At 40.1% G+C, this 16,907-nt stretch overlaps 1 protein-coding gene across 1 annotated transcript in view; it reads left to right on the top strand.

Moving 5' to 3' along the window:
* Positions 1–16,907, top strand: part of CKAP5 (cytoskeleton associated protein 5) — a gene marked incomplete at its 5' end in the record, with an annotated part of 40,582 nt that overhangs the window by 12,258 nt on the left and 11,417 nt on the right. Inside the window, 17 exons of the mRNA XM_009866207.1 lie at positions 454–564; positions 1,802–1,894; positions 2,538–2,723; positions 3,193–3,287; positions 4,683–4,740; positions 4,823–4,948; positions 5,270–5,406; positions 5,558–5,732; positions 6,260–6,373; positions 10,077–10,205; positions 10,845–11,039; positions 11,659–11,794; positions 12,526–12,608; positions 13,783–13,908; positions 14,607–14,756; positions 15,153–15,356; positions 16,544–16,679. Of these exons, the coding sequence (XP_009864509.1) occupies positions 454–564; positions 1,802–1,894; positions 2,538–2,723; positions 3,193–3,287; positions 4,683–4,740; positions 4,823–4,948; positions 5,270–5,406; positions 5,558–5,732; positions 6,260–6,373; positions 10,077–10,205; positions 10,845–11,039; positions 11,659–11,794; positions 12,526–12,608; positions 13,783–13,908; positions 14,607–14,756; positions 15,153–15,356; positions 16,544–16,679 (2,254 nt within the window). The remainder of the gene's footprint in view (positions 1–453; positions 565–1,801; positions 1,895–2,537; positions 2,724–3,192; positions 3,288–4,682; positions 4,741–4,822; positions 4,949–5,269; positions 5,407–5,557; positions 5,733–6,259; positions 6,374–10,076; positions 10,206–10,844; positions 11,040–11,658; positions 11,795–12,525; positions 12,609–13,782; positions 13,909–14,606; positions 14,757–15,152; positions 15,357–16,543; positions 16,680–16,907) is intronic.

Below are 16,907 nucleotides of genomic sequence, written 5' to 3'. Positions count from 1 at the left end.
GAAGAAAGGGAAGTTTTTATCACTTTGCATATACCAAATTCTTCATTTAACTAAATGCAAAAAGATAAGCTTCTTCCATCCACCCTCATCAACCACCGATTCATTGCTGTGAATGTTGATTCAGATTCCCTAGAAGATTATCTTGCGTATTTTAGGTTACCTGTGCTTGATTCTTTAAGTAGACAGTGGCTACTCAGGATTATTTTTGACTGTCTGCACAACGTATCGTGTTTTTCAGGGATTACTTTTCTGTTGTAGTACAATTTAGCAGCTTCCTAAATTCGTAAGGCACATAAACTATAATCCATGTGAAATCTTTCAACCTATAACAGAAAACTTTTCGTATTTTGTAAATATGCCACAGTACAAGTGGTGTATTACCTGTCCTTGCGGCTGCTGTCCCCCTCCAGAGGAATACAGTAGGGTCTTGACCTTGTTCTGATCTGTCTGCAGATAGAAGTATGTGAAGAGAAAGCTGCTGCTGTCCTTCCAGCTTCTTGTATCCAGCAGTTAGACAGTGGTAACTGGAAAGAGAGGCTTGCCTGCATGGAGGAGTTTCAGAAGGTAAGTTTGTGGCAGTTGATCAGAAGAGAGGCAGGTGAGGAAAGAAAGCAATCATCTGTTCAGCTTTTTAAGGCTGGTAGCTCTGAATAGATATACCAGTAGTAGTGATGTATCAGCACTCAGATGGATTAAGCAATACTTGCAAAAGATAACTGGCTTGTATGGTTTGAATTGGCTCTTATTGTGTAACAATAGTGGAGCAAGTCTTTTAGTTTAATGTAGATAGTTAGGCTAGGTTTTGTCAAAAATTTTGTATGTGGCTTGAGCATGCACAGAGATATTTCTAAACCACTGAGTAGTTCTAAAGCTTAGTTGCAAAAGATAACTAGGTTTAAATAAAATGAAGTTTTGCAGTGACTGGGCAAGACCAGTTGTGTGCAAGTCCCTGCTGATCCCATGTTAGACAGCACTTGGTTGTAATACTAAAATTTCAGTTGGCAAACAGCTGATATTTGAAGCCTTACACAGTGCCTGCAGTCTTCACAGCTGGTGGTGAGGGCTTTGCGTAGTCCCAAACGAAAAAGCATCCTGTGTCACTCGAATGTTGAAGCCTGGCTTTCTTTTCATGGTATCTGTCGTAAGACCTTTGAGAGTCCACCTGCAAAAAGGCATCAGCTGTAGGTGTGTGGATGGTTCATACCACATCATTATGTTGCTACTGAGTTTTAATATTTTAGTGGACAAGGTGACTAATGTAAATTGTGAAGTGGTGACTGACTGCACTGAAATGCTGCTGCAGAAGCTGCCTTTACACGAATGTAAAAATATTACCTGTTTCAGTGGAATGGATAAGCCTAGTAACAAGGAAAAAATGGTAATTTAGATTATATTCTGGCTTAATCTGTGCTGTATAGTCAGCATTCCAGTGTGACAAGGTGCACAGCCTCTTAAAAAAGAGAACAAAACAAAACACCCCCCCAAAAAAAAACAAACAAGGGGAAAAAAAAAGGCTGTTGGTTTTTATTCTCAAGAGTTGGAATGGACATTAGTGGTTGTAAGGACCCTTGTTAAAGGACATACAAAGTGTATCAGTGTGGGTGCTGTAGTTGTTGGCTCTGTACCTGTAAAATGGGCTCCTTTCTTGTGGTACAGGCCTTCAGGTAATTTCTTGTGCTGAGCATTTCTACAGTTTAGGTTAATGTTAAGAGAATATTTTACAGGACAGTTGAAGTAACTTCTCTTTGGTTTTGGTATTGTATCACTTGTGACCTACTGGCTAACAATGTTTATCCTCTAGGCTGTTGAGCTTATGGAGAGAACTGAAATGCCTTGCCAAGCTCTGGTAAGAATGCTGGCCAAGAAACCTGGTTGGAAGGAAACAAATTTTCAGGTAATACATTATTCTGCAGTAGCTGCCAGTCAGTTTTTCAGTTTTTGATTTGCTTGGGGTTTTATTTACTTATTTAACTTTTTTTTACTTGACGTAAATTGTGCTTACAACTGAAAGGCTGTAGGTGCCTATATGTCATTGACAGTCCTAGTGCCGCCATCACAGTTGTATCTGTAGTCAGCGATACAAACTTTGAAATTAGATTTTAATTCTACTGACAGCTGAGACTTAGAGACAAATTTGAGGATCTCTAGATGTATGTGTATACATTTGTGTGGATTTTTGTATGCATGTGTGTATATATGTTCTAAAAGTAGATAATGGCTGCCCAGTATTATTGATTGTGTATGTGTACATATATATGGATATAAAAATAGGTAGTTGCGTGTATACACGTGTGTGTTACGACAGAAAACCATATATATACAAGTGTGTATTTATATAAAATATGTATTTGTGTACCCAAAAGTGGTTTGTGTAATTAAAATACTTTTGTATATTCAAATGTATATCTACATTTGTGTGTGTATACATGCAAATACATGATTTATGTATACATTTGTGTTTACCCACAAATACATATATTTGGTTTAAAATACATGAAGACATATAAGTAACTTCCTTGCTGTTATGGACATTGCAGGTGATGCAGATGAAGCTTCACATAGTTGCATTGATTGCACAGAAAGGAAACTTCTCCAAAACTTCAGCCCAGGTTGTGCTGGATGGTCTAGTAGACAAGGTTGGTGATGTGAAATGTGGGAGTAATGCAAAAGAAGCCATGACAGCAATAGCAGAGGCGTGTCAGTTGCCATGGACTGCTGAGCAGGTGAGTGAGCAGCAAAGGTGTTCTTCCAGTGAATAAAGTCAGAAATACTGTGTGGGATCTTCTTTCAGTCTGAGGAGTAATTCCTAGACCTTTGACTTTCTCTGTTGCCTGAAAGTGATTTCTTTGCCCTCAAGATACCTCTTAAGGCAGAAGGTAAGTGCAAGTTCTTTCAAAAGAAAAATAATGTGTAGCAAATCGGTGTTTTGCTGAAATACTGCCAAAGCAGGTATATATTCATAATAAAGATATCTCAGTCTGCCTTTAAGTACTTCGTGAGCTTCTGGTTCACTTCAATTGCAAACATATTTGACTACAGTGACAAAATAAATTCTTTCTCCTGTGTTACACAGCTGTTTCTGTTTATTTGCAGTGCCCTGTGTTTTTTTGGAGATGTCTTCACTCCCTTACTACAGCACTTTGTCACCTGTTTTGCCAGCGAAAACTGACACTTAACTCTTTTCTGTTCCAGGTTGTGACTATGGCTTTCTCACAAAAGAATCCTAAAAACCAGTCAGAAACTTTGAACTGGCTTTCAAATGCAATTAAAGAGTTTGGTTTCTCTGGGTATGTCTTTTAAGTAAATTGCTAAGAGAAATGTGAATGAAAATATTTCTAATGCAAGACTTAGAATCTGTTCTTCTCTGTCAAACTGGTTTGAAGAGGATTGCTGCAAGTCTTTTAAGTAAATTGCTAAGAGAAATGTGAATGAAAATATTTCTAATGCAAGACTTAGAATCTGTTCTCTGTCAAACTGGTTTGAAGAGGGTTGCTGCAAGTGCATCTGAATTCTTGTTCCTTAAACTCTGACGCCAGCTCTGTCAGGTGCTCTTTTAGCTCTAAATGTGTAAATGAAAGTATTTAACATCGCTAAGATACAGGTGGGTCACTGTATCTTATAGTTCAAAAAAGCAAAACCTGACAGCCTACAGAAGTGTACATACCAGCATGCTTATTGGTCCCCTTGAGGACGAAGTTTTAGCCACAAAATAGCCATTATTGCATCCATTATTGAGGGTAAGAAGTGGATTCTCCATCAGAACCAGGGATAGCATTCCTTAATTTTTAATCACCTGTCTCTTAACTGATGTGGTCAAGCATGGGTTACATAGTTTGCTCCTGAAAGCAAAATTTCTAAGTAGTGAAGACTTCAAATATTTGTTTATTTGACTACCTGGGCACCTAGTATGCCTGACCAAGTTGTTTCACAGCTATATTTAACAGTAACATTGATTAAGTCTGAAAAATAATATTTATTCTGTAGTGAATTCCCCAAAAGTACGTGTTTTCAGCAGGGCAATCTGTCTGTAGATACAAGAACAGCACTGTTAGAGGCTGCCCAAAGGAAGCTTCCACGATTGCCTGTTTTCTCTTTTATTGAATTCAGTGGTAGTACAGACGATGCAGTAATCTAAACCTTCATTTCTTTCTCTGTGAATTTCTTTTTGAAATTTGTGCCTTTTTGTGGAAGATCCTGAGACAGACTAAGAGGGAAAAAAACCAAAAACCCCTTACTTGTATTATGTAGCCATATTTCAGGTGCATAAGTGATTCTGGATTCATTCCACAGGATTTCAGATGCAGCAATCATGTGGGTGATGTAGTTTTAAGAAACTTTCCAGCAGTAATAGTAGCAGTCTTTGATATGAATTATCTTGTGTTTTCTGTATTGATTTTCCTGGTAGGCTGTTCCCCAGACTGGTCTCTTTCAGTAGGTGTTTGGAGAGCTATGATCTACACTATACTTATGATGACATAAGTGTTACTTATCCCTGTGAGAGAGTTTTTAATAATGATATTACATAATTAATAATTGTTGTATGTGTACATCTGTTTATAATTATCTTGGGCTTGCTAGTTGTATGAATCTGTTCTTAGTGCATATTTTTTCTTTAGCATATTGTGATGATTTTGTTTCTTTTTGGTACTGTGTTGCATTTTACTTAGGGGGGATCCCTACAGGCTGAATGTCAAGGCTTTCATCAGTAATGTAAAGACAGCTCTTGCTGCAACTAACCCAGTGAGTAGATACAGAATTTTAATTCTGCATTATTATCAATCCTTAATTTGAAGACTGAATGCTTTTGTCTTCTTTCTGTCAGGCTGTAAGGACTTCTGCCATTACCTTGCTTGGAGTCATGTATCTTTATGTGGGACCTCCTTTGCGAATGTTTTTTGAGGATGAGAAGCCTGCCCTTCTCTCCCAGATAGATGCAGAATTTGAAAAGGTATGAAGTGGAGCTCCCTTACTACCAAGTATCATTAAAGCTACTTGGAAACTGTAGTAGCTGGAGTCTGTAGTATTACTATGGTCTAACCTGTGCTTCTGTGAGTGAGACAGATTTTTTTAAGACAGCTCACCGAAGCAGCTACAAACTCATTATATCTTGCTGAGTCAATAGTTGCTTTTTTATGACAAACTTCAAGTTTCTGGTTTAGTTTGAAAAGAATAATGTTTTAGAAGTCTATCACCCAGAGACAGCACATTTGTATCATGCAAGTGGTTTTATTTTTAATGGTGAAATAGCTGATTTTTGTCTTCCTTGCAGATGCAAGGGCAGACAGCACCAGCCCCAACTCGTGGCATTTCCAGGCACAGTGGGGGAGGTGGAGATGATGGTGAGGAAGAGGAGCAGGAGGAAGTTGGGAATGACGTTGTGGATCTCTTGCCAAGAACAGATATTGGGTAGGTTTGGATTCTACAACCTGAGGACATGCTTCCATGTCAATTCAGAACTCTGTATTTATAAATATTTACTAAGCAGAAATTGGTTGTGTCAAATATTAAAAAGCACATAACTAAGCAAATGGGCTTTAATCTGTTTTTCCTCTCACAGTGATAAGATCACAGCTGAACTAGTGTCTAAGATTGGGGACAAAAACTGGAAGATCAGAAAAGAAGGTCTAGATGAAGTGACAAGCATAATAAATGATGCTAAGTTCATCCAGCCAAACATAGGAGAACTTCCAGCTGCTTTGAAGAGTCGTCTCAATGACTCCAATAAAATCTTGGTATGTTATTCAAAATCGTGTGTCACCCATTTCCAGGTTAAAACTTAAGACAAATTATTTACGATTTCTGAACCTTAATTATTATTCAGTTTCTTACAATGTTGTGACATCAACAGTTGGAAAATAGAAAACTGTATTTCTAGATCATATATTTTTCTATTTTTATAAATATGTCTTTGCCATTTTTAAGGCTTTTTTAAATGTAAAGCAAAATATACCTCTGCTCTGAATGTAATGTAAGCAAATCTAAAAAAAAAAGACAAAAAACCCACAAACAAAACAAAAATGTGCTTGAATAATTGTTTGCTTGTGCCAAAAGTGTCCCTTGTTTGAAAATATCTTTAGTTAAACTTCAGTTTATTCAGAGTATAGAAATAGTAATTTGAAGTCTGGAATAGATACATTGAGCAGACTTTCTGAAGTAAAAGCCTAAGTGTACAGCAGTGTTGCTTTTCCCTGTGTAACTTTCTGTTACAACCATATGTGCAAAACTGCATTTTATTCAAAGCCTTTTTGTTTATGTGCAGGTGCAACAAACGCTGAGTATTCTTCAGCAGCTGGCAACAGCAATGGGCCCCAATATTAAACAGCATGTGAAAAATTTGGGCATTCCCGTCATTACAGTCCTAGGAGACAGTAAGGTAGGACTCTCAATGAGATCTTTCTTTTTGTGGCTCAGTATGAGCTGTGCCTGAGAATAATATTGCTATTTGGACTTGCTTTTGTGAGGTGTAATTAAAACTTATTTGGAAGCTTATGAATTTTTTTGGAAGGTTGTTGTCTAAATGACAAGTTGCTATTTAGATATGAATGTATGCCTGAATTTATATATATGTACTGTCTGAGGTGTGTTCTTCTCATAAATAGAATCACAGAATGTTAGGGACTGGAAGGGACCTCGGAAGATCATCTAGTCCAATCCCCCTGCCGGAGCAGGAACACCTAGACGATGTTACACAGGAAGGCATCCAGTCGGGTTTTGAATGTCTCCCGAGAAGGAGACTCCACCACCTCCCTGGGCAGCCTGTGCCAGTGCTCTGTTACCCTCACTGAGAAGAAGTTTCTTCTCAAATTTAGGTGGAACCTCTTGTGTTCCAGTTTAAACCCATTACCCCTCGTCCTACCATCGGTTGTCACTGAGAAGAGCCTTGCTCCATCCTCGTGACACTCACCCCTTACATATTTATAACCATTAATTAGGTCACCCCTCAGTCTCCTCTTCTCCAAACTAAAGAGACCCAGCTCCCTCAGCCTTTCCTCATAAGGGAGATGCTCCACTCCCTTAATCATCTTGGTTTCCCTATGCTGGACTCTCTCCAGCAGTTCCTTATCCTTCTTAAACTGAGGGGCCCAGAACTGGACTCAATATTCCAGATGTGACCTCACCAGTGCAGAGTAGAGAGGAAGAACCTCTCGTGACCTACTAACCCCCCCCCTTCTAACCCAGCCCAGGAAGCCATTGGCCTTCCTGGCCACAAGGGCACAGTGCTGGCTCATGGTCATCCTGCTGCCCACCAGGATCCCCAGGTCCCTTTCCCCTCCACTGCTCTCTAATAAGTCATTCCCGAACCTATACTGGAACCTGGGGTTGTTCCTACCCAGATGCAAGACCCTACACTTTCCCTTGTTATATTTCATTAAATTTTTCCCCACCCAACTCTCCAGCCTGTCCAGGTCTCGCTGGATGGCAGCACAGCCTTCTAGCGTGTCAGCCACTCCTCCCAGCTTGGTGTCATCAGCAAACTTGCTGACAGTACACTCAGTTCCCTCATCTAAGTCATTTATGAATATATTGAATAATACTGGCCCCAGCACCGACCCCTGAGGGACCCCACTAGATACAGGTCTCCAACTGGACTCTGCCCCATTGACCACGACTCTCTGGCTTCTTCCCTTCTGCCAGTTCACGATCCACCTCACTACCCGATCATCCAGTCCACACCTCCTCAGTTTAGCTGTGAGGATGCTGTGGGAAAATAGACCCAAGCAGTGTCATAATTGAGATTTTTAAATGAAATGTGACCATATGCGTATTTCTGATGTTGAAAACATGCTGCGTTAGACACTGATCAGTTTTACTTGGTGAAGTTGATTTTAGAAGTTTTTGTTTTGGTGTATCAGTGTGGATTCCAGTGTTTGTTGTTGTGTTTCTGTCACTATATAGCAGACCTTTGAACTCTGGGTAGAAACAGGGCACTTGCAACTGATGCTGAATCTTGTATGTTGTCAGTGTTAAGCTTATCAAGATCCTATGCCAAAAAGCTAGGACCATGGGAAAGATCTGTCTGAAGCAATAGGGGAACGAGGTTTGGAAAGATGCCAGCGGTTTCACTAAGGTCAGATAATTCGTGACAAATTTGGTGGCCTTCTATGACAGGGCATCAGCTTTGATAGATAAGGGAGGAGCAACTGACATCATCTACCTGGAATTGTGCAAAGTTTTTCACGCTGTCCCACACACCATCCGTGTGTCTGAATTGGCGAGTCATCGATTTCACAGATGGACCAGTCAGTGGATGAGGAAGTGGCTGGATGGTTGCCAGCTGAAGATGAGCCGTCAGTGTGCCCATGTGGCCAAAAAGGCCAAGAGCATCCAGAAATAGTGTGGCCGAAGAAGGGCAATGAGACTGGTGAAGACTCTAGAGAAGAAGTCTTATGTGGAGTGGCTGAGGGAACTGGGGTTGTTTAACCTGGAGAAAAGGAGGCTAAAAGGAAGTTGTAGCAGGGTGGTTGCTGGCAAGTAACAAGTGAATAGGATGAGAGGAAAGAGCCTCAAATTATACTGGGGGGATTTAGGTTGGATATTAGGAAAAGTTTAGTCATAGAAAGGGTTGTTAAGCATTGGAACAGAGAAGGGGTTGAGTCACCATCCTTGGACGTATTTAAAACGATTTGTAGATGTGGTGCTTGGGTTTATTGGCAGATCTGGCATTGTTATGTTAACAGTTGAACTCAATGATCTTAAAGGTCTTTCCTAACCTAAATGATTCTGTGATACTAGGAAGAAATTCTTCACTGTGAGGGTGGTGAGACCCTGGCACGGGTTGCCCAGAGAAGCTGCAGATGCCCCTTCCCCACAAGTGTTCAAGGCCAGGTTGGATAGGGCTTTGAGCAACCTGGTCTAGTGGGAGGTGTTGGAACTAAATGATCTTTAAGGTCCCTTCCAACACAAAAGATTCTGGTTCTGTGAAGTTACGGGCAATTATCAGAGGTGGTGTACTTCAGACATCTCTGAATGTTAGTAGGAAAAGGAAACTGGATCTGCCTGTCCCAAGCGATGGAAGAACTAGGAATGTGACTAGGACTAGTTAAAAAATCTGTTGGTATTATTTTCTCATTAATAGCACTACGGAACTGAGATTTTACGTGATTAAGTCAGATTCTTTATTTATCAATTATCTTAAGGAAAAAGCAAGCTCCTCTCAGTTCTAAATACATGGTGTAAAGAGAAGACCAACTGTAATTGACTTATACTGTTTCTAAAATATATAAGACTAAAATGTATAATGCTAGTATAGTGCTGGCAGAGGATTGTGTACTGATTCAGACGTTGTTAAAACAATACATCAAAAAAGTTACTGCAAGGTTTACCCAGTTTATCCAATTGTGACATTTTTTGAAGATGAGGAGGATCTTTTCTGGACCCTACTTCAAAATCTTCCTAGAGGACCCACTGAATAGTTGAGGAAAATCAACAACTTGTAGCATGAGTGAAGACAAATTAAGTTTGGGTGATGGAAACCAAGACTTTGTCAGGGAGGCTGATGAGCCTTTATTTACCTGCAGCACATGATTTCTTTGTTTTCCTCGATGACATCAAAGATGGGACAAGTTATTTGCAAGGATGCTCACTTGTTTAGATACATACCTGGATGTTACCTTTGCATTTAAAATTGATTCATACTGAAGCTTAAATGGTTCTTATATTATCAGCTTGCCTCAGAAGTTCAGCCTCCAGGAGCCATATATATGGAGTCATGTCTATATTGATAAAGATTTGAAGAACTGTGGTTGCCAAGTATTTCATCTGACTTCTTGTGATTTCACATAGCTGCTTTGGCAAAGGCTGCTGTTCTAAATTTTACTGGCGAAAAAACCCACTGCAGATGGAAGTTGGTAGGAACTAGAGGGCTCCCTTTTCCTGACTTTGAGTCTTGCTCATCTGTTACTGTCACTAAAATGAAATTCTGAATCTTTAGACTTCTCAAGCAGTGAATAAAAATAGAGATTTCAAAGCCTGTGATGTAAAACCTTTTCCTTTCATGAGAATGGTGAATCTATTGCTTTTTCTATTATAATCTGACCTTTCTCTAGGATTATTCTTAAATCTTATTCTTGCTACAGAATAACGTTCGTGCTGCTGCACTAGCTACTGTGAACGCCTGGGCTGAACAAACTGGCATGAAAGAGTGGTTGGAAGGGGAAGACCTGTCTGAGGAGCTCAAAAAAGAAAATCCTTTCTTAAGACAAGAGGTAGGCTTCTGTTAAGCAAACATCTCCTTATGTGCGTCTGATCAAAATAACCTCACTTGCTGTGGGCTGTGTGTGTCTGTGCAGACTGAAATGACACAATGCTGCCATTACACGAGTAAACAAGGAGCTGTGTCCTCATACTGATACGAAATTGTTAAACCTCCAAAGGCTGATAACGAGCTTTCTTCCTAGATGATAGATGTCTTTCTGATTTCAGTGCCTCCGAAGTCCAACTTCTGCCTGTCTTGATCAGTCAGTGTTTTAAGAGCTACTTAACCAGTAGAGCAAATTAACACACGGTAATTAAAACTAGAACTGAAGTGGAGGTATTGATATGTTTGAGTCTGACAAAATGCAGCCGAAATGTTGGTAGTACTTTCAACATGAAGATAGAGCCTGTGCACGCTTAAGAAACCAGTCTTCCACATTTTAAGATAGCTCCACATACTTAATTCTTAAACTTTTTTTTAAATGCTGACATGAAAGTTGATGTTCATTAAGAATGTTTTAGGAACAAAGGCTGGGGTGAGTTGTTTTCCTTACGCAGAGGTGTGTGAAGCACTGCTATTCAGGCTCTTGTGACTTGACAAAGCACTGTGAACACTTCTTCAAAAACTTTTTTTTTTTTTAAACTTTCAGCTTCTTGGTTGGTTGGCTGAGAAATTGCCTACCCTCCGTTCTGTTCCTTCTGACCTACTCTTGTGTGTGCCTCACCTGTACTCCTGCCTTGAAGATCGAAATGGGGATGTGCGTAAGAAGGCGCAGGATGCCCTCCCGTTCTTTATGATGCATCTTGGCTTTGAGAAGATGGCAAAAGCCACCAGCAAACTGAAGGTATTTCTGTCACTAAGATTAGGTAACGACCTTGAATGAGTGGATCTTAACAAGTCACATTCACAATCTCATGATGCGCTGTCTCGAGTCATGCAAGTTTACCCGCATTGAATATTTTCAAGGGGTCTGAAAATAGTATCAGAAGGCTGTTAGAGCTTTCTCTACTTCAGAAAGACTATTGCCACCACAGGTTTATCACTTCAGGAGCTTGACATTTATTCACTCTGCTTTTCTTTTGAAAAAAAAGGTATCTTCAAATAGCTTCTCATACCAACTGTCCAACTTGTACACCTTTGAACACATGCTTTAGGGTGGCTTCTGGGAATTTGGTGTAGCTTATGGACCCCTGAGTGCTGAATCACTGTTAGGGCACTTTGTTAGTGTCATAGGACTGCTCACCTAGAGCAGATTGCTGGAAACTTAATGGAAAGGTGTTTTATCTCAGAACAGAAATATCTGAAGATGTCCATGTCTTGGAATATGCTAAGGAGAGATAGCTTGTTTCAAACTACTGTCATTTTCCTTGTCTGTGGCATGTATTAGTAATCACTCATCTTTCCAAATATATCACTTCTTCTTTTTTACTTTTTTTTTTTCCTTCCTCCCTTCTATTCTTCAGCCGACTTCCAAAGACCAGGTACTGGTCATGCTTGAAAAAGCCAAAGCCAACATGCCAGCCAAGCCAGCTCCTCCTGCTAAAGCATCTTCCAGAGTTCTAGGGGGAACAGCTCCAGCCAAATTCCAACCTGCATCAGGTACCTTCTCTTTTACATTCTGAGGAATGACTGAGAAAAGAATTGCGTGTTTTTTTGAAGCTTTTAGACATGCCAGAGGAAGAACCATACTTGGCAGGAGGAGAGGAATTCAATATAGCTAGGGTTACAAACAGCTGTGTAAGGTAGTGAGTTCTGGTCTTATATGCAGTTGAGTCAACTTCCAGTGTTGGAGGGTTTCTCTTTTCCACACAACCATCTGTCAGCACTTTGAAAATACCTACTTAGTATTGAAGCTATAACCCATGGACTAGAGGGGTGGGTTTTTTGATAATACTAACCTGATTTTATCATACGTGGGCTTCTGTCTGGACTATTTCCTTAGTATTGTTTACTGTGGGGCTACCAGAATGCTTGTGCTGACGCAAAAAAGGGCACAAGTGATGTGAAGAAACAGTCCTGCTTTATCTCTCTGCTGGGCTAGCTGGCGTGCTCAGAGAGGGTGCAACTACAGCTCCAGACATTAGCCTGCCCAGTATGTGCACGTGTGCATTTATAATGACTAATTTGCTAACATATTATGATCTTAATTATGAAAACTTTTTAGAAACTTTTTAGAAATTCAGGTACTTCTCTGGGTCTAAAATCCTCAGACCCCTGTGTGGTAAGCATATTGTATCCATGAAGGATTTTTCTTTTGTCCTAAGAGTGGAAAAGCATGTTGACCTAAAATGGACTTGTTGGTAATTTGATATGGTGTGTTGTTTCTCCAGCTCTTGCTGAGGATTCCAATACCATGGAATCCAAGCCGGATCCCAAAAAAGCCAAAGCAGGAGCAGCCTCCTCTAAAGCTAAGGTATGTTGAGAGCATTTTGTATAAAATTAGTTCTGTGAAGTTAGTAGCTGTGGTTCATTGATGTAGTGAGTAGAAGAGTATAACCTTTGCTAGGGACTGCTTTTACTGAGAATCTCTATGTTTGTCTTGAGTTCTGAAATGACAGAGCATCACTTGATTTACGTGCTTTTATCATTACCTATTCAGTTCTTAGTCTATGTTGTCAAAAATGCTATCATGTTAGCATCTCAGTCTAAGTCTGCTTGGCCTCCTTGGTTTTGCACCATGGTGATTTCATTCTTACCATTGAAGTTTCAATGTTATACTTCAAACAGTCCAGTTTGAACCTGTGTATCAAAATACATTTATCTCTCCTTTACACTATGAAGGGTAAAATGTTCTCAGTCGTAAGTGCAAAAAGGGAAGGAAGATGCTTAAATGCATAATAATCTAAACTGATTACTGGTTAGGTTTCTGGGGTTTTTTACAGTAATTTTTTGCTATTAACTTTGAAGTTTGTCCTAGATGTATAACTTGGAAAAAAAGTTTGTTCTACAGTCCCATTGCCTCCCTTGTCTAATGCTGTAATGAGAATATTTGATGTAGGTCCAGACTCATGGCAGGAATGAACAGAACAAACCTTGAAGGATGTTGCAGACTTGCCTAAGTCAGTTTATTCTTCTGTCAAAACTGATACTGGCATTAATGCCTTTGCTGTGAACACATTAAAAGGTTTGGAGTGATAATTCTGATGAGTAAATAGTTATCTAACAACAAAGCCTTCTCTGTGGCTTATTTACAGCAGTCAGATGTTAATAGCAGTATGTCCAAGGGCAATACCAGCCTGTCTAAAGCTAATACAAGCCTCAGCAAAGGCAGCACCAGTCTGACAAAGAGCAAATCTATCAAACAGGTACCACACTGGGTTTTAGGAATGTGCGTGGGTGACTGGCGCACCGGTTGAGAGTGATGTGTAATATTTCACAGGGTACTGCTGTGCACACGGCCATGGGTATTGCTTCCACAGCAGCAGAGCACACACTTTCAAAATTCTAATCAACATTATTCTTCCAGCTTCTCTCTGGCTCTTGTACACGTAGGCAGCATGAGGTTGGCTGTTATCTAATGCTTGCAATTACTGGGATTCAGGCATATATATGTCTTGTGTTTCCTGTTAATATCTTGCTTTCTTCAGGGTGTACAGGGGAAGAAAGTGCTAAGCAAGCCTAATTTAAAGGAAGACGATGATAAATCAGGTCCTATTTTTATCATAGTCCCAAATGGGAAAGAACAGAGGATGAAAGATGAGAAAGGACTGAAGGTGAGAAAAATCTGAGTATATTCACAAGTTTTGAAGGAGTATAATTTTAACATGTTCTTTTGCGGTTTAATTTAGAATGAAACATGCTATGGCATGAAAGTGCTAGTCTCTGTCCATCCCTTGGATCGATTATCTGGTTCATCAGTTGACTTTCAAAGAGCAGTATCTGTTTTACTGTGGTGTTTCTCTTGTAATTTTCAAATTTTGTGCATTTATTCATGCTTACAAAAGCCACAGGCCTCTTTGTAACTTCCAAGAGATGATCTTCAGTTGTGAAGCATCACCAAGCTTTTACCTGAAAACAGTTGACTAATTTCAGAGTTTTAGGATAAATCCTTTAATACACTTATTTGGAACAACACTGCTTGTCAAGCTTGTCTTTTGCAGGGAAATTCTGTTGCTTAAAGCATACACATTATTTGTAACTTGCTCATAAACAAGCCTATATATAGCTTAAAACCAACCACTTTAAGTTATAATAATTAATATAATAGCCTAAAGATAACCATTGCAGATAGAGAAAATATGTCATTTAAGCCAAGGCGAGCAAACACCACTAAATTTTTCCCATTACTTCTTGATAATGAGACAACTTTGAAAAGAGGTTTCAAAGCAGAATTAAAAGAGGTGGAATTTCCAGATTCTTTCAGGAAGAAAAGGTATTGCTTGCTTTGATTTCCAAATACTGCCTTTTACAGGTGTTGAAGTGGAATTTCACTACACCCCGTGATGAATATATTGAGCAGCTAAAAACTCAGATGTCCAGTTGTGTGGCCAAGTGGCTACAGGATGAGATGTTTCATGCAGACTTTCAGCACCACAACAAAGCACTGGCTGTTATGATTGAGGTGAGTTTGGTTCTGTGGTACTAGATGAAGCTGTGTGGAATTATTCTTTGTTGTGAAAGATTCTGCTGGATTTAAAATCAAATAGGAGTTCTCTGAGGAGCCAGTGGTCATTGTTCTGTGAAGCTGGAACCTTAACATATATAGAAATAATTTTCAGAGGAGTGATGAAGTTGATATTAATACTGTTTCTTGGGAGAAAATGAAAGTTTCATCACTTAAGACTTTTCTTAGGATTTCAAAAAGCTGTGCAAGCTAAAAGTGAATACATCATGATTCTAGTAATCAACCAATAAGTAGAGGCTGCCATATCATGCACAGCTTTTCCTTATTTTCTGATTCTTTCCTGAATAATGTGTTTCATATTGCACAAATTTTTTTTCTTATTTTTCCTTCAAGCACTTGGAGAGTGAAAAAGATGGAGTCATCAGCTGCCTGGATCTGGTTTTAAAATGGCTTACCCTGCGGTTCTTTGATACCAACACAAGTGTTTTGATGAAAGCACTTGAATACCTTAAATTGCTTTTCAATTTGCTGAGTCAAGAAGAGTATCACCTTACTGAAAATGAAGCATCCTCTTTCATCCCATATCTTATTCTAAAGGTACAGTTCATTTTGCAGAAACTAACCTTATTCTTCTTGAGGAATATACCATAATACCATCAAACTGTAATATGTTTGTTCTAAATATATTGCAAATGGCATTATATCCAGTTGGCGGCTGGCCACGAGCAGTGTTCCCCAGGGCTCAGTACTGGGGACAGTTCTGTTGAATATCATTATCAGTGATCTGGATGAGGGCATCGTGCACCTTCAGTGAGCTTGCAGATGGCATGAAGCTGGTGCAATGTTGACCTGCTTGAGGGTAGAAAGGTTCTACAGGGGGACCTAGACAGGCTGGATCAATGGGATGAGGCCAATTGTATGAGGATCACCAAGGCCAAGTGCTGGGTCCTGCCCCAGCTCACAACAATGCCCCGCAACGCTACAGGCTTGGGGATGGGTTTCAAGAAAGCTGCCTGGTAGAAAGGAGCTGGCGGTATTGGTTGACAGCTGGCTGAAGGTGAGCCAGCAGTGTGCCCAGGTGGCCAAAGCAGCCAACAGCATCCTGGCCTGTATCAGGAATAGTGTGGCCAGCAGGACCAGGGCACTGGTGAGGCCGCACCTCAAAATCTGTGTTCAGTTTTGGACCCCTCACAAGAAGAAATGCAGAGAGGTGCTGGAGTGTGTCCAGAGAAGGGCAACAAAGTTGGTGAAGGGTCTAGAGCACGTGCCTTACAAAGAGCGGCTGAGGGAACTGGGATTGTTTAGCCTGGAGACAAGGAGGCTGAGGGGAGATGTTGTTGCTCTCTACAACTACCTGAAAGGAGGTTGTAGCAAGGTGGTTGTTGGTCTCTTCTCTCAAGTTACAAGTGAACAGGATGAGAGTAAACAGCCTCAAATTGTACCATTTCTTCACTGAAAGGGCTATCAAGCATTGAAACAGGCTGCCCAGGGAAGTGGTTGAGTCACCATTCCTGGAGGTGTTTAGAAGATGGTACTTGGGGACATGGAATAGTGGTGGACTTGGCAGTACTAGATTGACAGCTGGTGATCTTAAAGGTCTTTTCCAACCTAAATGATTCTGTGATTCTCTGTTGAGTATTTGCCCTTAAAAGCCATTTGCCAGAAAGGATTTTTGCATTGAGAATAATTCTGGGTTTCGTAACACTTAGTCTAATCAACAATATCGTGAGACTTTTTAAAGCATTCTGTATTTTTTCCCATCTTTCTTTTGACTTTCCTGCTAGGTAGGAGAACCGAAAGATGTCATCCGCAAGGATGTGCGTGCCATTCTGAATAGGATGTGTCTCATCTATCCAGCCAGCAAGATGTTCACTTTCATCATGGAGGGGACAAAATCCAAAAACTCCAAACAGCGTGCAGGTGGGAAATGGCATGTTGAACTGAGCAATTGCGAAGTACTTGGAATTGCTTTGTTTTGCATCTTGAGAAACCAAGCATTGAAATGTGAGATGTGCCCATGTATAGCGTTCTATGCAAATGCTTGTAAGTGTTTATTTTTGGTGTCTTCATGCCTTCTGAAGATGAGCAATCGTAGGCTTGTTGTCATAGTGAAATAGTATGGGGGAGAACAGTGACAATACTATTGTC

The sequence above is a fragment of the Apaloderma vittatum genome, unplaced genomic scaffold (genome assembly GCF_000703405.1).
Source record: "Apaloderma vittatum isolate BGI_N311 unplaced genomic scaffold, ASM70340v1 scaffold8363, whole genome shotgun sequence".
In the NCBI taxonomy this organism is placed as follows: Eukaryota; Metazoa; Chordata; class Aves; order Trogoniformes; family Trogonidae; genus Apaloderma; species Apaloderma vittatum.
Note: the sequence above shows the minus strand (reverse complement) of the source record. Positions and strands in the feature narration are given on the sequence as shown.